This window comes from Dufourea novaeangliae, unplaced genomic scaffold (assembly GCF_001272555.1).
Source record: "Dufourea novaeangliae isolate 0120121106 unplaced genomic scaffold, ASM127255v1 scaffold115, whole genome shotgun sequence".
NCBI classification, from domain to species: Eukaryota; Metazoa; Arthropoda; class Insecta; order Hymenoptera; family Halictidae; genus Dufourea; species Dufourea novaeangliae.
In genome coordinates, this window is record NW_015373998.1 from 570,256 (window position 1) to 594,595 (window position 24,340).

The 24,340-nt window shown below is 37.0% G+C and overlaps 1 protein-coding gene across 1 annotated transcript in view; it reads right to left on the reverse strand.

Moving 5' to 3' along the window:
* Positions 1 to 24,340, reverse strand: part of LOC107188074 (lachesin-like) — a 261,941-nt gene that overhangs the window by 52,171 nt on the left and 185,430 nt on the right. Inside the window, exons 6-7 of the mRNA XM_015576318.1 lie at positions 20,290 to 20,507; positions 16,457 to 16,532 (exon numbers count right to left, since the gene is read on the reverse strand). Coding sequence (XP_015431804.1) covers positions 16,457 to 16,532; positions 20,290 to 20,507 — 294 coding nt within the window. The remainder of the gene's footprint in view (positions 1 to 16,456; positions 16,533 to 20,289; positions 20,508 to 24,340) is intronic.

Below are 24,340 nucleotides of genomic sequence, written 5' to 3' on the forward strand. Positions count from 1 at the left end.
TGGAAGCAAGAAAATTCATTACTTTCCAGAAAGTTGCGTAATTGCATCGATCGCTTTCGTAGAAACTTGTTTCGTGTATTCTTCACGCGTGAAACTTGTTCATAAGGGCATTTTTCATTACTACTCTTTGCTCCTGACGTATCGAGAATGCGCCATAAAAGTGTCCTTTAAAGATTTTGAAATCCTGGTTGATTTCACGCTTTGAGTTGGGGAAGATGAACTGCTGAAAATTCTTAGAATAATTCTTAGTAGAATTTTGCAAATGGAATCTCAGTTTTTTTTATCAGTCATCGCCGTTCGAGGGTTAATAAGCATATTTCATATTCCCTAGTTATGATCAGAAAGCGTCAGAATACTACTATAATAAGTACAAACGCAAATGTTAAAGTGAAAGGAATTAATCGCTGACAATATTTTCATGATCTGTTAAAATTGTATACGCGAATTAAATGATTCCGAGATACAGAATTAAGATCGCGAGAGTTGATGACAACGAAGAGAATCTCGACCAAGATAGGAAAGCCGCTGGACAAAAAAATGGTTCGAAAATCCAAGACTGGTCCAATTGGCACCCAGCAGCTCGACGAATGGAAATATGTCTACGTACGATAATGCGATTAAAGGGGCTCGGTGGGAACGTCCCGCTAAAAAGAAGGTTCACGGGATGGGAAGAAATATTTCCATAAGATCCTCCGAGACGACGACGTCTTCTAGAAAACCACAATAAGACTTCCCCGTTCGATGGATTTACCGAAATTCGAAATCCCGTTCCTGTTTATTCGCCCTGAATCGTCTTAAGAATTTTCATGCTAACATCATAAGTCTTAATTACAAAGAAATCGTGATGGTATTAATAATCTTATTCATTACTTGAAGAATTTCTTCGAAAAGATTTTATTCGAAATTAATTATCTATAAAAGTCTGGGAGCTCGCTTTCGCGTCTTACTTTCGTATTAAGACTTTTTATGCATGAAATGAACTGCGAAATAATTCAGCTGACTTTTGCTTCGTTAAGAATTTTTAACGACCACCCCATTTTTAGAAGCATCTTAATAAAGTTTTTAAGTCTAATGGACATTGTATAAGAAGTTCGTCGCTTTTGATATTTTCGGCAATTATTGCGAGAGTTACGAGTTTGTATTGAATTGATAACTAGACTGCGGATTTTATGCGTTTATCGTAAATGTGAATGTGCAAAATAAAATGCAGTGAAAATTCTAGTGGAGATTAGTATAAATTTTATTTTACCATTTGACCCAACGAAACCATTGGTGGATGAAACAAGTCTTACAAAAATACAACAATTTAAATGTGACCTATGAAAAATTAAATTTGTATGAAGGTCCGGAGTCTACCAATAACCCATGCACTTCTTCGGAGGAAATTACTAATCACGGTTCTAAATAATTGTAAGAATGATTTCGTTTATTGGTAAAAGTTGAGAAGGAATCGATAGTCCTAGTCATCGTAAAATATTATAGCGTTGAATAGAAATCATCGTTCGTTCATTAAAACTCAGTGAATGTTACATCTACTCTAATTAAAACTCACTTCTCTAAAAAATTTCCAATATTTCCACTGGAAAATTTTTTATTACATGTAAATGAAACGGAATCACCATGATCGGTCTGTCGGATGAATTTTTTAACATGAATTCGAACCAATAAACTTAATAGTGTCGAATATGTAAGAATAAGATCGGCAAAATTAATTTCAGTGTTAGAATAGACTTCTAATTTCCACTTATAACCTTTTTTTTTGGTCTCCAAATAATGTGAATGCAATTGTATTAATAATTGTGATTCTAAGTTTATTCGTAACTTTCACTTCGTTATACAATTTTACTGTATCACTCACTCCACGTAAAGTGTTTCGAAATAATTCAAGTACACCTTTAATATTATAATATATATTCATCGGTAAGTATGGTAACATTAACTTCTGTAATAAATTCTAATCTAATCTATGCTATAACAAAAACAAATTTTATGGTAAGTAGGTACACCTACCTATAAGTAATTTAATATTCTTCTAATAAATTAGCAACATAATTGAAATTCAAAAGTTTTTTTGCCTTCTCTTTCTTAAATATGAAATGAATAACGATTTTCTAAAAGATAAATATTAAACTTGGCAAATATATAATTGACTACTAAAAAAAAAAAATTTTTTCTTCAATTAGGTAATTATTAAGAATATCAATAAATAATCCGCTATTTATTTTTAAAAAATTGGTAACATTGTTTAAAATCGATTTATCTTTCAGTTATATTTGCTATTTTCTTATTTAAACATACAGGTTTCTCAGAAAATAAGTATCAAATTGGACAAAATACAGTGGATTACTTACTTATATGTATACTATACCCCTTAAGTGGGGAGAGCAGATTTATCCGTCTTGGCTTATACTTTCGTATACAATCTAACGTCACAAAACTGGCCTCCATGTCAGTTCATTTTAATAGTATCACTAGAAAAAACATTCTTTCCGTTTTCAATTAAGTTTAAAAATTTGAATTTTTTGAACCTACAGCTTTTTATAATCAAATACTCCACATCGTGAAAATTCTTTCTCGCTTAAGTGGTTAGTAGGTACTAAATTCGTAAATGTAAAAAAATCCGGTATCATATCTTACAGCTAGATCAGTCCATGTAAAAGTATTCCTACCACCTAATCTTATCGCACAACTGCTTAACACATCGAAACTCCCATCTCCCATCGTCATTCTCTACAACCAAGCCAGCTAATACGAAACTTCTCCCCGGCAACGGAAAATAAAGGAACTCCTTATTCCCAACAAAAGGGAGCGCACAAAACGGCCGGAAGAATGGAAGAGCAACGAATCGCGTGTCCGTTCCTTACGCAAGACACACAAAAAAAAAAGAACAGAAACCCTTCGCTAAGCCTTCAGCGGCTCATTAAACCCAGCAAGCGTGCGAGAGAAACAGAGAGATAGTGAGAGAGAGAGAGAGGGAAGCTACCCCGTCTAATTAAAAGCCACTCAAACACGGTAGCTGATCAGCGACGGCGTTTATTGGTGCGAGCGCTCAATCACGAAAGGGGTCGTCGTCTCGACGGATAAGTTCGACTCGCTTCTGGCACGCATTCGCGTCTCTTCACCGCGTCCCAAGGGAGCTCTCTCTCCATTCCTCTGCCCGTTCCATCCCTCCACGTGCATCCTACCACCGTTCTCGAACCACGAAAGGTGGCTAGCGTGAAAGGTGGTTGAAGGGGGGGGGGTGAGAAAGAAGACGGGCAACGATAGGTGGAACAAGGACAGCCCAGGATGTACGGACAAGGAAGGGAGCGACAGAAAGGCGGAGGAGTCGCTTGTATAATTCATGGGACCACGCCGAGTGGTTCGTGGTCCATGGGTCCATCGCCCACGTTTCAAACCCGCAACCTCCTGGCCCCGCGGGCTTCTAGACCCCCTAGCTCCCTTCTACCCACCTCTTTCCCCCTTGGTGGCATCTCAATGCTGACCGACCAGCAGATTAGCCCCAGGAAATTGCCAAACTTCTCCTCCTCGCCCCGGCAGAAAAGTCGATTCGAAAAGTCGTTCCTCAAGCGGCTAGTAACCCCCCTTCCGCGCCAGACTTTCAGTTCGGGCTGTTCTCCTTAAGGTGGGCCACGATGGGACACCAGAAATTGTCTCTTAAATTAATGCGCCGTGAGACGATCTCCATTCTCTCCTTCTTCCACCCGTCTTTCCTACTTGCCTCCCCCCTCCCAACCACCCTTCTCTCACTACCGTTTTTTGCTGCATCGTTTCCCACCACCCACTCCCCACTTCTTGTTCCCCTATTTTGCTCGTTCCAGGCTACCGTGATTTTTCCGCGTGCAAACCCGACACGCTCGCAGATTTTCACTGGATCGTAGCCGGGGCCAGAATTCTTACGGAGTTCCTCTTTCGTCGGCTACTCTCGTGACCGTTCTCTTGCGAAACAATGGTCCGCACGATTTACGGGGCAAGCTACTCCACCAACGGGGTTTATCGGACCGTGGCGATGCTACAGTTCGGAAGGTTATAAATGATGACGTACTCCCTGGAATATATAGGTGGACGACTCAGGGAGTTGTGTTGGATTTTGTTTAGATTAATCTGGATCGAAAAGGACGAGTGTGTTCCGCGGGGTCGGTTTAATCGCTTTTCGTGTGTCAGGGTGGTAGAGGTGTTGGTCGACCGTCTTCTTCGAGCCTGTATTTCGATCGTTCAACGTAATTAACCGAGACGTTGGATCGAATTTTTTCACTGATACAATATACAGGGTGAGCCAATAAATACTACTATCTGAAATAATTGGTTCCTTATTTATTGTATCAGGAAATGTTTCAATGAATTAAATCAATTGTATCATATAATGAAATCAATTGTCTGCATCGGACGCGTCCCTTAAAATGCTAAATAATTCATTAAAACGTTTTCTGATATGATCAATCGATAACGAGTTATTTTAGATAATATTTCGTATTGACTCAACCTGTACAGAATTAATCGCAGTCAGATATCTTAATTTTATAACTGATACTTGCTAATCATTTTTTCTTTTCTGAGTATAATGTTCACTGTTTACTCTACGAAGTGGGGAACATTTTTTTACCGAAACTTTGTATGTCTCCGCCTGCTCTCGGACATTTCGTAGCGACGCAAGAACGTACCGCGAGGAATGAGATATTTAACGAATTTACTTTTCACGGCACTAACGAAGCAGTGTTCGCGGTCCGCAATTAATTCAACCGCGAGGAAGCGCGTGCGCCTATTTATAAAAAATACCGGGTGTAATTTGCACGCTAAAGAGACAAAAAGCCGGCGAAGGAACGGACGGTCGCGTACCTACAAGCTCCACGGTTCTCCGTCGACACTAATTTTTTCAAATAATTTTCTCAAACAAAAATGAAAAATCCCGTCGTTCCTAGTGTTTCGTGGTCGTACAATTAATTTCTTACGGGTCTTTTGTATGTAAAGATCGGCTTTACGACAAACCCAGGAAATTAATAATTGCGTCTTCAGTGGCAAGATATTGAATTTAAAAATTTGATGAACTTCAAAGCAAACGTAAGAAACTTATGAACTATTTATAAATAGTCACATAATCTAAATTGTTATACGAAAATGTTCTGATACGATTCATTCAGTTGTTATAATTCATAGATTCCCCCGACATTTCTCAGGCCATCGTTATAACCATAAAACAAAAACAGTGTCTTCCCTCGATCGAGGACAATCACTACCCCCAATATACGCTTCATCGAGGCAGACACAAAACTGCTCGATCAGAGGGGCAAAGGGCTTCGGGCAAAGAAGCGAGTAATTAATTTGCCCCTTTTTTTGTTATCCCTAATTGATTTACTCGCAAGTATTCGGTTCGAGGTCGGGAAGGAAAGTAGAACGGGCGCAACGACGTCACTTCGAAGGGGGAGGAAAGAATTAAACAGCGTGGACAAGTCTCTCCATGGGAGAGCTGCGATGAGAGGGCGTCGGGTTAATTAGGAGCCCTTGTTATTACGATCTTTTCCCTTTCACCCTTTGTATTTACGTCGCGACGTCGCATTACCGAACGCAATATGGGTAAACGTTTTCGATCCATTACAGGGAAGGGCCATGTTCCTGAAATTGGAACGCACGACTGAAGAGATTTTATCTAAATTAAAAAGCCATTTACCTCATTTCCCATTTTTTAAATATCTAATAAACAATTTCGGGTTCGGTAAACAGATTATAGGATACTTCTCCACTTTGAGAAGTACCAGTCAAAATAACTGGTATTGGTATAAGTAGCCATGATACAAAATTATTTTGATTCTGAATAAATAAAACAAAAATAAAATTCAGTATATCACACCTTTAGTTATCGCTGCAAAAGTCATCACATTATTGCGGAAAAAAAATGTAACATGAAGTAGGAATTTTAAAATGAAATTGTAAAACCAGTCATTTTCACTGATGTGGTAGTTCTAGTGTTAAACATCCAGCATCAAATAAAAACTAAAAAATGTATAAATACAAACGTAACTAACTCATTTATGGCAACCGTGACACCGTTCGGAGCTGAAGGTTTCAAAATGACTACCTGGAAACTGCGAAAACTTCCGATCAGGTGGGGTATTGTGGCAAATTTTTACACCTCCGTCGGGATTACACAGATGTCGACACAGCGTTGTCGTCGTCATTGTCGTCTCAGCCTGCGAGTTCGCGGAACATTTGATCAATTTATAATTAAAACCGGCAACGGAAACTCGAGGAAGCAGTCTGCGCCGCGACGTATCGCGGTAAAGAATTCATTAGCGGTATTCTCGATCCAGAATGAAAATCTCTGTGAGAATATCGGTAAATTTCTAAACGACTGATAACCGTCTCCGTGTTTTCATTCAATTAATCAGTATCGATCGGACGTGACCCGGCTGAATAACTGATCGCATTAACTCTTCGCCGAATTATTTTAGTTCTTTGAATAATTTTGTCCTTTTCTTTACTGTTCATAAATAAATAAATTGAGAATCCGTTTTAAAATTAATTATTCTGGTTCGAACGCGTTGACTGGGAGCTTACTTTTTCTTTAAAGAATATTTAGATTTCAATATACTGGGTGTTAGACAGAAACTTTACCGGGCGATTTCACTCGTTGAAATAAAGAAAAAATCAAGAACGACGAAAGTGTGTTGAAGACTTCGTTTTTCAGTTAGAAACAGTTTAAAAAATGGGCCAAAAGCGCCTGGAACCAGGCAATCTGTGTACAGTCATTACCTTAAAGGTATAACATTAAAGGAATGCAAGATTATATAATTTTTGCGTTATTGTCTTCCAGAGAATTTCAAAACAAAATCGATGATTATTAGAAGCCTTGTGGAAGAAACACAAGTCATTGACATTTACAAAAAATAATTGAGGTCTGAATTATGTAGCAACATAATAGTACTCTATTTCGTGTACTTTTAACGTAGAAGTTAATACTCTAGTTTTTTAAGATGCATTACTATGTATGCGGTAGTCTATTATGAAATTGTATTAGAAGCAAATTTAGAGTAAAATTAGAGAGTACAAGAAGAAAATGGATTTTAGTTTGCGGAACTTTAAATTGTCGACATTGTCTTTCCCCCGAGAGCTATCTATTTACTTCGAAAATTTGGAGGGTGAACACTTTGCCATGGAAATTAGTTCCATTAATAAATTTCTAAGCGATCGATTGCCGGATGGAAAATCAACATTGTCGAAGAAATTCAGGGAACACTAGCTGGGTTCCGGTGTTTGTATTTCGCGAAGAAAAATTGATTAACAAAACTTCGTGCGCGCACCAGAGGCGAAAGTGGTTCAGCTTTAAAACAACTAATACACGCAACTTTATGCTGAAATTAATATCCACCCGTGGAAAGTTCAGTTTAACGTCTTACTAAAACTAAGTAGACACGTCGAATGATCCTTTCTCATCTTATCTACTTCATAATGGAAATTTTTATTAATATATTAAAGAATAATCGAGCAATAATCTTCAGTAAAATTTCTTTAATGTTCAATTAGTATAGATCAATGTTTCTGTTTTACTTGAAATGTATTAATTCAAGTGAATTGTTATTTGTAGAGAAAACAATTATTTCAATTTTATTTTATACTTTCCATTGTTCTATTCTTTATAATCCGTTTACAAAATTGAAGACTTGAATACGAAACGATACTGAAAGTAATAGAAAACCAACACATGTATACTGATAATCAATTTGATAGTAATTTTAATTAGTCGTATTTTTTATCTTGTAGTAATGTATAATATTCAATAGAAATTGAATAAATTTTTGCTAACCACAAGAATATTGGATTTATTCGTCTTATGGTACGCGAAACAAGATCAGTATCAACATTACGAAATTTTAGTCCGGTATCCTGTTACATACTCCCTCAAGGCAATGAATTCCAAATAGCATAATTAATATGCGTAAGTAATACAGACTACGCATCGCGTATGCCCCTACTGCGGTCCATATGCACTCCATCACAGAGGCGCATGAAACTAAATGCTCCTTGACGATGGTCGATGGATCTCTATTTCAATCGATTAGGTATCGTTTCTACTCATTGTGTTTGCACAACTGGCAAACGATATTTGGTTATGGTGTACGTAACAAGTATAAGAATGTGTTCACAGCGAATTCGTTAAACTGAAACGAAAATTGAATAACGTGTCGTTTCAATCAATGAGTTAAACTATTTTCAATTAAAATTATATTAAATTTGACCTAATATTCTCATTATATGTTTTGTATATTGCCACTAAGGATACGATTGGAATCACTCGCAGATTTCTATAAGAACAACACTGAGAATTTTCATTAACGTTATATGTATTACGTATTATTAATACTTCTAGGGATGATTACTAAATTTTATTCTATTTCAACTTTCTTTTAGGTAAACTACTATTTCTGGTGTGTCTAAGTATTTTACTTAACAAGGGTAATCCTGATTAGTGCGATAACTATTTCGTCTTATTTATATTTGTCCACGAACATTATAAACATTATACTTTTGGGTAAATATTTTAACTCTCACGAACCTTTAAAAGACCCGGCCGCTAAAGGTGACACAGAAAAAACTTTCTGTCTAATTTCTGTTTAGTTTGTGCAATATTCGAGCATTTGGAATAGTTCACTCCTTTATCAACATTGTTAGTACGATCTTCAGTAACATTAAAGGTCACTTGTATGTCACTAAAACTTCGTCATTAACATTATTTCTCTCAAAAGTAACGCTGTCTCATATTACTACCCGAATTTCTACTTGTTCGATATTACCCTAACTTAAACAAACTAAAAAAAAATAAAAAACTCCCTAAGCTTCACACTTTTTTTCATGCAGCACATTTCACACGAAATTCCCCAAAGTTATCCTCTCGATTTTTTTGTTTACAGCTATTCTGAGATTCCCTAGGTCAAAAAATAAAATGAGTATCCCACATTCATATCTTCTCCTTTATTCAATCTCTAGCTAACCCGCGGAATCGTTCCGAAACAGACGGTCCCGCGATTATTAACAAGAAGGGAAAGTTACATGGCCGCGAGGACGGCGAGAAAAACACGGGGGTGGGCAGGGTGGAGGACCAACGTCATAAATGCCTATAGGAAGACCGCGTAACGACCGACAATTAAATCCTCGTCTCAGACGTTGGGCCAAAGAGGAAGGAAACGCGTTGTATTATGTATACGAACCTCCAAGTCTGAGCGAAAGCCTGGAAGAAGAACCGAAGGAACAAGGGGGATGGGCCTGGGCGGAGGAGACAGACTGAAGAAGGAAGCGGACAGCCGAATGAATACGATATTGTTGCTATCCGAAGGAACTCCGGCAACTTCTGGTTCGTTCGAGGCCGCAAGCCTCCCTCCTACACCCTCCGGCGTCCCTCACAAATAGCAGTTTGACTCGACTATGGAATAAATTAGCCGTGCCCGAGCTTTCCCGCCGATCCACGGCCGCGGAGAAGGAGGGTTGCATCAGAAGAAAAAGATGTGAGGAATACCTTCCTGAAAAGGAGGGAAACATGGTGCGCAGGGGAGGGGGGGGGGATGGTGGTTAGGGTCGCGAAGGTGAAGGAAAAAAGAAACGAGGCGGAGAGGGCAGAGCGCGAGGATGGAATGGTTGGTTATCAAGAAACAGGGGTACTTTTGCCCTTAGGCGATCCTTAATAATAAATTCATATCTCTACGACCTGCACTTCGTCGTTCAACTCCCTTCTGTTCATCCTCGTACACATCCAACCCCCCTACCGAGGACTAAGTTCCGCAACCAAAGACCCTTGGACATGCCAGAACTAACGGGGATAGACCCCCCCCCTCTCTTTTAGTCAGACTACAAATCTCTTTTTTATGCCGCTTAATAAAACTCGTCTGACATATCTCTGACTTCTACCACTTAATTTCGGCTCCCTCTTGTCTGTCGTTTCACTCCACCCGTTCTTTCTTTCCTTGTCGTTTTGACATTTTTCTCCCACTCTCTTGTTTTCTCTTCCTTTCCCCTTGACTCATCCTCCACATCTCCCTCTCTCTCTCACCGTATTTTTCCTTTGCGTGGTGTCTTTGTCTAGCTTCGTACGTGTCACACTTTGTCCGCTGTTATTTCTATCCCCAATTCTTCGTTTTCGATTCCACTCTACTTGCTGGACCTTTGCGGAGGCGGCCAGTACGTCCCTTTTGGGACCTCCGTGGATCGTGGTGAACTTACTCTGTCCCTCTTTATTCTTTGCCCACCTCGCCACCCTAACCCCAGGAGCAGAATGAATTCGAATTCCTTTCGGGTTCCGGTATCTCCTTGTGACCCCGTGTTTTGCGAAGGGAGATCAATCTCCTTGCCGCGGGACGGGGCGAGGAGTGAGATTGACACAGTAGACTCGTTAGAAAAAAAAAAGAGAGAAATGCTTTGTAGATTGTATTAAACGTGAGTATTTATAGTTCCATCGTAGAATGAATCTTGCAGTATACAAGATTTATTGTGCTCACGATAGATGAATACGGGTGGAGAGTAATTGTGAATGCAATGATTGAATTTATTTGACTAATAATAATCATTGTAAAGGCTCTACATTCTAATCTCATATTGCTGATAATATGCTTCCTAATGCAATGTAATATTGAAAAGATAAAATGTAAGTTTTACAAAGATGAACGAGATTAAATTGCTTATTAATTCAATAGGAGGAACAACAATAGAATTCTTTGTATACCAAGATTTCTTTACAGAATAAGATATTTTAAGAATACAGAACGTCCTCTTCAAAGTAGTCGACTAGATTGTGTAACACTAATTATTATTTGCATATGTATGTATACTGAGAAATATCTCCTACATACTAGTGCAGTTTTTGGAAAAATTGCACTACTCGATTGATTATTCGCTGCAATTTCTCGTTGTAATTAACATAAATTCAAGTCTTGCATTGATTTAATATTTAACTAATTAGTTTATGAAGTCATAGTTATTTGTAAAAGGACGAAGTACATGTTTACAGATTATTGCCTACATAAATCGATGAAGACGTAACATAATTTAACGTTGGAATTTGAGGGTCTGCGTAAAAGGTAATTTTTTTTTATTTCACCGCGCAAAGTTTCGTTTGATCCAGATTCATGAATTACCAACACGATCATTAATATTAATTCCTTCATCGATACTTTTCAAAAGTTTCCCGAAAGCAATGGTTCCGAGAAAACAGCAGAAAGAACACAGAATCGACTTCGATTTGCAAAAAGATTCATCGCGAATTATGCATGCCACCAAGGGAAACCAGAATGAAAATGCAATTGAACGCAGAACAAAGAAAGAATTCCGGTAGCAAAGCCTGAATAATTGCAAACAGACTCGGGCTGGCTGTTTGCGCAACTGAGTATAATACCTTTACACATTTTGTTTCATAAAAGCGACCAATTAGTAAGTAATATTCGTATCCGGTGGGTAGGAGGAGAAGGGCAAAAACTCTGTGAGCTATTGTGTGACTTTTAAAAATCTCGCCAATTAGAAAGCAATTTCCCCAGGAATACGCCGAGGATTTCCCTCTGGCGCGGCCGGCCACCGTATTTACACCCGTTTCATTCTACCCCTTTTCTCGTGTTAAGTTATTTTCATGCGTGTATATTCATACTTAACACCGGCCAGAGGTTCCGTTACAAAATCTTCTTTTTAGCCGGATGTTTTATTTCCCGACCATGTTGTACGTTGATTTTCGCGAATTTCCGTATCCAGTATTTACTTAGCTTTCGTTCGTAATTACTGCTGGTTGTATTAGGTTGACGGAAAGTAGATTGCCTTTTAAGTAATGCTGAAATTATATTGTTATTTCGATATAATTGCAAAACATATAGAAGTTTCTGGGGTGATTTTATATCGTGATAAATATTTGCTTTTGTGCAATTAGAATGAATTGTACTGAATGGTATGATTAATCTGTTGCGAATTAAAAATTGTAACACTATAGAGATGAATTTTAATTTATACATATGTCAAATACTAATTCCATATTAAACCTATTAATATTGTTTAATATAATAACTTCCATTTTCGAAATAAAGTATACAGTTCAGTTTGGTGAACTACGTTTAGGTCGTATACGTTTAAGACAATTATAATTGATATGATGTCCACGAGTTCTAATCAAGTAACAGTATTCCGCAACTACCAATTACGATAAAACATATTAACCTCGCTTTGCCAGCCCAAAATTAGCTACGATTCTCAAGCGCACGTCCATAATCCACTTGATTATTCGATGTGGCTTTCAGCATTTGGCTAATTTTAGGTCCCTTCTAGGGTAAATAATTCATAATTAACGTTGTACCCGTGACTTCCCGACGGGACCTCTTGAAATATGTATAACTGCAGCACCAATTTCTAGCACTAAACTTCCAGTCAAAGGTTTGATATGCACATCCAGTTTTTCCATATAAATGAATGGTTTGTTATTACTCATGTCAAAGCATCAGCCATCCTTTCATTAAATAGGCTATTGTTGTTTGCGATATAAATTTGCTTGATATCGATCATTACTATTAAATTCAATAATTATTAAACACTTTGATAGTGTCTCGTTATCTGGCAAAAAGATGATAATTTGGTAGATCAAGTCTGGTTATCTGTTTGCTGTTGAAAGTGTTAAGAATCTATATTTTTAAAAATATTATGGAATCATCGAATGAAATTCCTACTACACTAATTGTTTCTAATGCTCTATAAATCTCCATAAAATAGAATGAAAACACATTAAATTTTTCATTCCAACATTTTTTTAGATCTACTATAGTTTTAAAGATATAAGAAAATAGGAAAACACAGATTAACGTTTGAGGGGGTGTTTCACCCTAAACTTTCATTTTTGTGGAAGACTGAACACTTGAATGAGTATAATCGAACATATAGTAGATACACTGTAAAAAGTAAAACACGTGTCAAATATTTTTATGAGAACTACAATCTCACAGAGTTGCATCACAATCGACGATTGTCAATTTGGTACGTTCCCTTGTTAGTCACGATAGAATCAGGTTAAAGGTGATCCCAGCCTTTCATGCCATCTCCTAAAATCACTATCAGCCCCGTATCCGTTGACATTAGAAACGTTTGGCAGACAAACGATTCGCGGGATCGCGAACGAGAACAAGCCTTTTGGTCACCGATTCCGACGATCCCTCGACTTTCGTACAGACGGGGGGTAATCGTCCGGTCGGATCACCAGAGCCTTTTTCTTTCCTGGCAGCCTTTTATGCTAAACGCTCGCTTCATTTGAATGCCGCTAATGCGAAAAACCGATGCATACTAATGGAGAGTGTTTTCCTCTTTCTCGTCCCCCCTTTCCACCACCACGCCACTACTCTGCTGTCGTCATGGGCTGCCGGGTAAACATCGAAATCACCCGGTGTCGTTTCTGTGCACGTACATGCCCGGGCGTTTGCACTGCGACCGGCCATTTCTCCGGCAGGCTGGCTCTTTATGTCATATGCATACATTAAGCCCACGGTATACACGGTGCTTCGGAAGAAGCTGGGCCCCGCGTTGGAATTGAAGATTTCCAACGGTGTTTGAAAAACTTCAAGCTATTTCGTGGCGCATGCAAATCGTCCTGGTGACCAGTTCCACTGTAATTCACGCCCGGCGTTGCTTCGGAGTCTCTGCCGAGCTTATGAATGCGTAATGCTGTCGAGTGGTCCGTAGACATTGAATTCTTACTGTCATACGTACCAAGTATACCTGAAATCGTATTGGGAAACAACGTTTCTTTAGGAGAGGATAGATTATATTCCATAGACAGGCGAAAATAACGGTGGAACTCTGATTCGTTGTTGTTTCCTAATTAAAGAACCGAGAGCATGGAAATTGTTTTCTATCGATACTTCGTCAGTCTTGTGTTGGTTAATGCGTCATATAAATAGAGAAGCATTTTTTTTGTTCATAATGTTGCGTGAGAGTTATCTGAGTGAACAAAAAGATGGTAAAGTTTTAGCATTTTAAATTAGCATTTATATTGTTGCGATAAAGTATGTTCTCCTGACTGAAATCCGATGGAGAACATATGGAGTATCATTGTACAGAACATTGATGCTGGTTAGAAAAAATATCAAAAAGGGGATATCTTTTATTTTTTATGCATCGCGAGGTACGAGATACAACGCGACAAAATTTAATTAGAAGTGTACAAAATCAAATAGTTGAATTTATTTAAAATAGAGGTGGACGTACGCATTACTATGTTATTATTACAATTTAATTTTATTTAGGTACCTTGCGTTTAATTTTTGTGTAATAACGTACCTACTTTATTGTACTGGTTCTATATTTACGAAATAACAACGAATCAGTTTTCTGTCATTCCTTTTTTTCTAAGGAACGTAATGTATCTTTTCCTGGGGAAATATTGTTTGTCAACACGATTTGAGACATAACATAGGGTCACCTGTCCAATGAATCAACACCCCTCAGGGAATGAATATTATGTATAAAAACAAGTAAATGAAGTTATTAAAATAAGCAATTGTTACATATTGAAACAATTTGCGCAGCATTGCATTCGTTAGAAATGTGTATTTACTTAGTATTGTTCAATCACTGGTAAAACATATATTTTTTCTTTTTAATTAAATTCATGACATCTTTTCAATTTTTCAAATTGAAATCTATGCATTGTTAGAAATGGCACATATATTAAAAAATCTCATTTTTATGTGCTGAATATTTTTTAATACTATTCTCATTTAAAATTTGATATTAATAGTTACAAAATCGTTTAAGTGTTCACTCATTGGTACGTTTACCCTACCTGGTTCGTTTTTATTTTCACCACAGTAAATAGGAATTGAACATTTTAATATACTAATACACATACATACAATACATACAAAACGCAATATTTGCAAGAGACATTTGCAATTGAATTTTAATTGGCATGTCGGAGTAATTATACAAAAAGGTGGTGAAGTGATTTTCGAATCAGATGAAATTGGACCTTAAATTGAAAAACACGGCCCCGAACGGATTTTCAAAGACCGGGTAAACCAGCTGTAATTACTTCGTGTCTCAAGTCAAATACTGTAACCGTAAGGATAGCGGCGTTTCCGCGCGATTTCACGAACGATTTAATCACGAATTAATAGATCGCCGCAAAAGCGTTCCCCGAGGCTTCCAGGTCGGTTAATTAATTGCGCGTATATATTTGTCGAGGTGGTCCGAATTACTGGAATCCGAGACTTACTCCGATCCGAAACCGAATACATTGACCAAGGAACGTTCCGCATCCGATTGCCAACCGTGCCGGCAAATAACACAACTCCTCTTCCTCTGCTTCGTAAACACCTCCACGTCGAGGGTGGCATAGGTGCGCAACAGTGTTTCTCAAACTGCCTTGCCTATTGTGATCCGAAAATTCAACTCGACTTTTATCACTAGACTGCGATTAATATGAATTTATAGAAAATTGGATCGTTTAGAATTGAGTATACTAAAAAAAAGTTTCAAAAAATTTATTCCGATCCTCTTGTTATTTCGAATCTACTAGAACCCTTAACCCTTGTGTAGGCAACCGGATACCTGGGTACCCAAGTACCCATTTCTAAATTTTCTTGTCTAAAACAGCACCTGGTATATTATTGGAAAGGAAAACTAACAAGGAATGACAATTATTAACCTTTATGATACAGATTAACTTTCTTAGTATATCATTTACTACTGGTCAGTGGAACACGTGAAACTGAATTTTCAGATTTGAAAATTTTAGTTGTTTTCAAAAGAGGTTTTTGACTACACGGTCATACTAACTATATATGTATAGAAACTAACCATTTAAAACTTTTTCCCAAATTTCTGACAGATTATAATTGTACAAGAATTCACTATTTATTACTACTATTTGTACTGGTGTTTGCAAACAGTGATAATACAGCGACTTTAATGCACTTGGATAATTATTCATCAGTACCATGGTTATTGCTTATACAAAGATATTTCATAATAGAATATCTAACATGTAGTGTACTTTAAAATGTACGATTTACACGTTATTCATGCAGATAGGATTTATACAGATGCAGCTCCATTGAAGTAAAACTACACGCTTGGGGAGTTAAGGAATAAACTGAACAAAACCCACAAAAATGTGTACAAATAATTTTTCTGAACATTAAGAAATGTGAAGTATATTCTAATGCAACGTCTGCATCGACCGAAGAAGAATCATATTTTCCATGAATAAGTTTATTCTCTAATTAAAGAATTGATAAAAATTCGAAAGTAATATTCTATTCGAGATAATATAGTACGCAAGAGAAGAGGAAGCTTTTTAAATATTCGCGAGACCGGAAGCTAACAAGCCGTCGTTTCATTTGTGAACCACTGGCGTACACGAACACCGACTCACGACGCGAGGATCCGTCATTAGCTCGACAAACGTTTCTGTGGGATGGTGTAAAGCACGAGTAAACAAAACGATACTTACTGTACACGCGAATGGTGCCGTCGGTTTCTCCACGTGAATTTTTCGCGGTGCACTTGTAGCTACAGTAATCCTCCTCCTGAAAAGAATAATAATGATTAGTTTAGAGACGAACGGAATGGAAACAACGCAGGAAGCTCGATCAATTGAATAAGTCAAAATGATAAACGTCTAGCAAATACTGATCTCATGACAGAAGTAAATATTAAAAGTTTCATTTCACTGTCACAACACACAATGATAAGTACCACTAGTAAAATAAAAATAATTTTTTGTAGTAACATCTACTACCTTGTTACTAATAAAATCTTTCATCCCATCATTCGAGATCAGAATACTTGGTGAATCCTTCACTCTCCGTATACCGTTTCTCATTAGTAAGTTAATACATCAGACCTGGCTGAGTTTTACTTGTTCCCAAGGTCTATTAAGGATCTTTCAGACAAAGTCTGTTGATCTGTACTATAACCTTTTCGACACTATGGGCAACTACATTTGCTCGCCACGAAGTAACTGCCATTATACATTAAACAGTTCGTAAACTGTTAAAATAGGTTTAATATAAAATCATATTACATTTCAGTTCCTACTCAACGTTTGCTTCTTTATGTAACGAGTATTTACAATTTAATATCTAAACACATGAAAGCACTGGCAACTTTTGTATTACTCCAAAGTACGCGTGTGTATCGAAAGGGTTAAAAATAACAAGTTAAAATCAACAAGTTGTAAATAGAATCATGACGTGTTCTTAATAATAGTTAAAAAGTTTTCTTTACATGCGTGACTGTTTATCGTTTCATAAATCACGTTCAATGCATCCGTTCGTAACTTCCTTGCCCCCACCCCCCGCAGCTTGCCAATTTGTCCTTCATTTATTTTTCACGTCTTTCGCCCCACTATCCCCTCCCCTGGTTAAAACTTGCAAGATAGTTTTCGTTGATAACTTCTATTGTGGGCTGACTCGCGTCGCGGTTTGATTTATAAAGAAGACCGCGGGCCAAGTAAAAGTAACTTCTATCTTTACTCGTTTGTACTTCTGAAATTTTTCCCAGACGCATTTATTATCCTTGTAAAAGCAACGCAATAAAGATCCACCGATATGAAGGGTGTGGGGGAAGAGAGGAGGAATATATGTACACCACCGTTCATAAGTATTAGGACACCTGCTGATACGGTGTCATACATAACGTGATAAGTTGATCCAGATTATATTATATAACTTTCACTAGTTTTATAACATCATATTAGTAAATTGTATACATCGAGGTACATCCAAATGATTATTCAGGGTTACTTACTTTTCCGTAAGTGTCATAATGACTTTTGGACAAGCATGTACAAGGTAAACCAAATAAATAATTGTCTGTGTTTCAGTGAATGACCATTAGGCAAACAAATGTTAATTATAAATTTAAAATTTATTAAATGTTTATAAATGGAATGTAGTTACACTCTTAATATTCCATATTTTTAGTTTAGCGTATTAAGCAAACATTAGCAAGTACAATTCTTATTAAAAACAGTTCAGAAATGTAGCAGTCATTTACTGGGTATTTACAAATTTCCCATTTTATAAATCATTTTTTTTAAATTACCATAAGAATAAGTAATTATTTTTATAACAATTTCAAGAAAAATAATTTTAATTGAAATTTCAACATCTCTTTTGATGTGATAAAAAAATACATTCAAGTATTAATCTCAAACGTCCATAAATTCAACAATTTGGTCATTCACTGCCAAGCGACACGAGGAAGTTCCTAGCTTCTACCACAAGGGGACGCGAGAATTTTAAGAATATCCTTTCCATACGTGAAAATAATCCGCGAATAAATCTCACGAGGTGTCGTAAAACTTTTCAAATATCACCTGTTGGCTTCGCAGGTGTTGATGCCGAATAAAGTTAAGGGTAGGGAAGTATTTTCCCGCGTAATTCGGGAACGGAACCCAGGAGTCACGGAGATTACTTCGAGGACAGAGAAATCTTGGAGTCTTCCGGTTAGTTCTCCCTTTTTTTTGCTTAAAAAGAATATGACACGAGTTCAGACTGCGGAAAGGGCACAATCTGTTCGTAATCATGCATCTTGTCGCCGAGGTCGGAGGAAGAGTAGATAGTGGATGCAGCAGAATCGACATATTATACATTATGTTACTTCTAAATGTAAGAAAATATTTTTTTTATTTAAGAAGTTTAATAATGGTTAGATTTTATTATAAAGCATTGCGTTTACAGTTAATATTAATAATCCCATGAGGGTTTTCTTATTGTGGTTGGTTGTTTATTGATGCATGGATTACTGATTGAAGTATGTACCGTAAATATTTATATATAATAATATTCTTTTTATCTAAGAAATATGCACTATAACACCAGTTAGTAAAACTTATATTCATCTTGATGGTGGAATAAATATTCAATACAAAATTGTCATTACTTATTCAATCACTATTATTTAAGTTTTTATAAATCCAACACTCCAATCATTTATGTCCTCGGTATAATACGATCATTTGAATTCCGAAAAATACTGTCACGAGATAGAACCTACCTAAACGGAAAATCGAAAATTAAAATAAAATTACTTTATTCACAGACTTTTACATTTCAATGTTACCTGAAGCCGTCCCCATGTTAATACTTAATGTTGGGAGACAACAACACTACTTTATAGGGGTCCACTCCGTCAATATTTGAGGATTCTGATTTACGATCAATATAGCAGTCCGCGAATTCGAGAGGAGAGTCGTATGACCGGTGTATCCTTTTAAAGCTCGCCGTTTTAATACAATTTTATAACGCGGTGGTCGTTAAAGTGCCAACCACTTCTACTACGGTCCCCGCCACGAATAGTGAACTCTTTCTGAGCGAACGCGTTCGAAAGGCAATTTTTTTCCCGACATTCTTGCGAACAGATTCCATAGAGTAGTTTCGCAATGCGGTCGTTGCCATCAAATAAATTGTCTTCGCTTGGACATTAATGTTTTATTATTTATTTCGTGTATTAATATCGGGACAAAAGTATATTTTATTCCCGAGTAAAAACGCAAGAATAAGACGTATATCCTATCGAAAAAATATCAATAGTAATGGCATTCGAAATATCTAAATACAAAAAGTTCAAATCATTTAAACGCAGTTTGAATCAAGGAATAAAACTTACTTATTTTAAAGCCATAAAGTTATAAACTGTAATTTCTGTGAAACAAAAGTTTATACAAATAAATTGTGTTCTATATTTCTGTTTTCTTTTTTGTTTGTAGAATTACCTTTTTTAATAAGAAAATACAATGTTTCACACAGGCTACACGTTCGTACTACTTTTATAATAAGCATAAAAATTACCTGTTGGCCATTGATATTCCTTAATATTGAACGGACCAGAATTTCTATTTATTACGAAGGGCGAACCTAGTAATCACCTTACCTACGTATGATAGATTTATAGAAAATATATATTATAGGTGAAACATTTGAATACTTGTTCTAAGTATTGTATTTCCAATGATCTTAACTTCAAACTTTCAAACGCAGAATGACATAATAATCGATTTACGCAAAAAGAATTGCAGTGTCATAACATTTTTCATTTTTACGTCATAACTAACATTCTTCTGTTGCGTAAAAAATTAGTTCTAATACAATTGCACTCAGTGTAAAAAAGAACAACATGAAAATACGTATTTACAAAATTTTATGTGGAAAACTAGTAGTAATTGGTTATCACCTGAATGCCCCCACCCCCCTTTAACATTTGCAAATCGTCGCGATACTCAGCAGACATAGTCGAAGCAATCCTCGATATAATAACATTCGTGAAATATGTTTCACTCACCTGCATATCGTTTATGACTAGAACCATGTGGGTCTTGTAGAAAGGTATCTCGGGCGTCGCGGTGACATTGTATTTGTTGGACTCGCGTATCATCAAGCCGTCATCCCTGGTCCAGTAATTCAAAGAAATTGGATGAGCCTCGGTGTGGCATTCCAACGTGACCGGGTAGCCGAGGGGCGCGCCGATCAATTGGTGCGGGATCGACAGCATCGGGGGGACTGCAACGAGAAAAGTGATTGATTGGCTCATAAATGTTCCAATTACTAGCGATACAAGCCGGTTTCACGGGATCGATAACCGTTCCCCGCCGATAAATCTCGGGGGCTCTACGTAGCTCGACGGAACACACGCGTCTCTGCACTTTGATACGGGGTATACCATTGCTAACTGTGTTTCTTCCTGTTACGAATTAACTACGTTCACGGGCTGTTCGTTTTATTGCGGTAATTTGGTAGCGCGGGTGTTAGTATTATTGCACCTAAATAATCTGTAAAACGACGGAATGAAACATTTCATTGACGCTTTTCTTTTTCCATGGGATTAGCAGCTAATTTCGTTCGACCTTAATTAACTTGTTAATACATTGTTGACGGTATACTGCGAAACGAAATCGAGCCTTAGTGCCCGTACATTTTCGGTATATATGTGAAATATGTATAAATGCACCTATTCAATGCAATGTAAATATTTTATTAAACGAAATCTTTGATTGAAAATCAGTTTTGCACGCACAAGATGTGATTTGTTGTCTCGCGTCTTGAATGTCTGAAAACTGAATAACGTCGATTCCCGCTTACCGTCTTTTGCGCTTGAGAAATTAAAAATACCGATTCGCGTGTCCTGTCTTCAATGTTTGGCAAATGAAAAACGCCGATTTACGTCTCCGACGAGTTCAGTCGTTATTTGTCCTTGATTGTACCATTTTATTATTTATCGTTTTCTAGACATACACAATCAGTAAAAAAACGGAAAGAAGTATTTCGATTAGGTTTTCTTTTCATGGGATTTCTAGCTACTTTCTACCGAGTTTGATCAACCTGGTAACTAGAGAAGAGGAGTGTAGTCGTTATTTGTGCTTGACTCTACCTTTTAATCATTTCACATTTTCTAGACATAAATAATCTGTAAAACAACGGAAATAAACATTTAAAAATAAACAGAAAACATAAAATGTACCTTTCTTTATCGAAGGTTTCGGTTTTGAGGAAATATATGACGTTTGAAAGATGGCAAACTCGCGTGCTATTCAGTATCATTTGGTTGGCGTGACTGTTCCTTCCTGACTGTTTCTACTTCCTCTTATTGTAAGCATCAATAACATAACAGACGAATATTTCAGAGTCAATAGTCTCAAGGAGCAAATTTCGCACCAAAGAAAATTTATTCAATAATTTCAACTTCTTTATCCATTAGGAATTAGATCACATTTACTCAAATCATCAATACTAGCGTAACCTGTTCTTCAACTAATTTCGTTGCTTCTATCGGAATTATTTGTCAACAACATCACAAAACGAATTACTGCAACAGATGTTACTTCGTACAGTACCTGTATTAAAGTGCAATACAGTAGAAATATCTGTCATTTTATCTGAATATTCAAGATAATGTGGGTTTAGAAGAACCAACTTTATCCCCGTTATATTTTCTTGGATCTAGCAATTACAACTAGTACTGTTTTCCTTATTAAGATATCCTTTTCCAACGACTTCTCAACGTTGCCGTTTTTATTTACCGCTGCGATGCCACGTAATTACAGCAAAATTAGAATCAAGACGGTCGATTAAACGCAACGAATGAAAAACGTGCGGCCGTGCAGTAAAACCCTCTCCGTGCTTGTTCAACGTTTCGACTCGACCTTTCGCATTTTCGTTTCAAATGGGCTCGCTCCCCCCCGCGTGAAGAATGAAGACGAATGCCGGCGATATTTTATGGAAATTCGATAGAGCTCTTTGAATTAAAGGAACAAAAGAAATAGGCCATATTTTTTTTTGCTGTTTTAGCACGTTGTGACGGATCGTCGTTTCTAATGGACCACGCCGGTACGGAAATCTGTACATGTCGTAAGGACGTATTAACGTTACAGCGACTCCGATTGGCTACGAAATCGAACATTTATTTCATAAGCCCGGCGCCGAATAAATGTTAATGTCGATGCCCTGTAGCTAGAATGACGAATCGAATTCCGAATGTGACAAATGTCCACGCGATTTTTCACCAAAGGACCAATAATCTACCGATTCAAAGAAACAGGAATTAAAGCGGAAAGATATTTTTCATCTACTGGAAATCGGATGGAAACATTTTTAAACGTTTGGAAGTTATTCAATTTCACCGTGTTCTGTAAATTCGCGCAAAGACAGTTTAACTCGTAATCATTTCGCATAAATCACGAAAGATGACGTAGTTATTCGTAAAATTTAAACTAATTTAGAAAGAATGTATATAGAATATCATCAATCTTTATACGAATATACAGGGTGTTCCATTTAAATCGATTCATTTGAATATCTCCGAAACTTTTGACGATATTCAGAAATGTTGCAGACAATAGTTACATGGTATCAAGGGCCACACTTTTTCTGATGTGAGTACCTTTTTCTATATGGATGTGTACAGGTCATATGAAGGTCAATTTTGTTTTTCTTATATGGAACCGTATATTTTTGAATGCACTAATTCGCCATAAGTGACTTCGTATTTTATGTAGGGAATAATGAGAAGCATCTAACAGAATATTAAAAAGTATACGATTCCATTAAAAAAAACCAGGTTGACCTTCATATGATCTCTGCGCGTTAACATAGAAAAAAGTTATCCATATTAGAACATATGCCCCCCGATACTATCTATTTAACTTTTGTCTGAAACATTTTTTAATATCGTCAATAGTTTCAGAGATATTAGAGTGGGTCGATTTAAGTGGGACACCCTGTATAACTTTACATGAAAAAACTGTTACTATAAGAATATAATAAGCTTCTTATGCTGTATGAAAGTGTGCAGTGAAATTGTTAAAAATTTGTTTATTTACTTATTTATTTAAGTAAGAAATGTTTAACTGTCTCATTGCATATACATACTTATAGAGAATAAGAAGATATTAAAGTTTTATTGTGACATGTTTTTATATCTACTATAGTTTTCTAGATATATAGGAAAATAAGAAAACATACATTGACATTTAATGGGTGATTTCACCCTGAAGAACCGATTATAATAAAAACGAAAATTTGCTCGATGCTTTTATCAAGGTCCCCTATAAACCTGTGGATTTTAAATAAAATCGGAATATTCAGGGTAACGAGGTTCCCTTGTAAGACGTAATTTTCTAAATTTATATAGTCATATTTACGATTTGCCGTATTCACAATATCCATCCACACGTTTCAACTGAAAATCACAATTACCCTCACTTCCAGGAATCTAATCAAATTTTAAACGTAAAGCATCTAGCCCCGCACGATATGCGTACCGTTTCCGAAACATTAAATCCCAGAAGATAAGTCGCGTAGATTTAACTACGCTCGCCGTGGAGTACCACCAATAAAAAAGTAATTTCGCCGCGACGAATGGTTTTCCATGGTCGTCTTTCCTGCCCCTGATGATGCCTTCCATGGGACGGCGGAGTGCTTCAATTTAACTTAAACCTCGTAACAATACACCCGAGCGTCTTCGAACTTTCGCTGGGCAGAACTTTCGGCCATATTTTTTCGGGCTGTTCGGGAGGGCCGAGCGAACCGAAGCTTTCAGAGGATGTTCGCGACGAAAAAAAAAAGAAAAAAACGAAAAAGGGTGGGCTGCAAGTTACCTATACCGGAAGCAAGTAGTAGCGGTTAAAATTTAAATGACGAAGAATAATGGCCACGCATCGAATAGATTGGAACGAGACGACGGGCAACCATCGGGGAAGGCAGAAGAAGACACTTAAGCGGATTTTCAATTTTCCGTAAAATTGCTTAACAAAGTTTTAATTGCATCTATAATGGAAGTTAGTGAAGCTTTTTCAAGAAATCCGTGGTTCTAATCTGTTATCAATCGTGATGTGAAT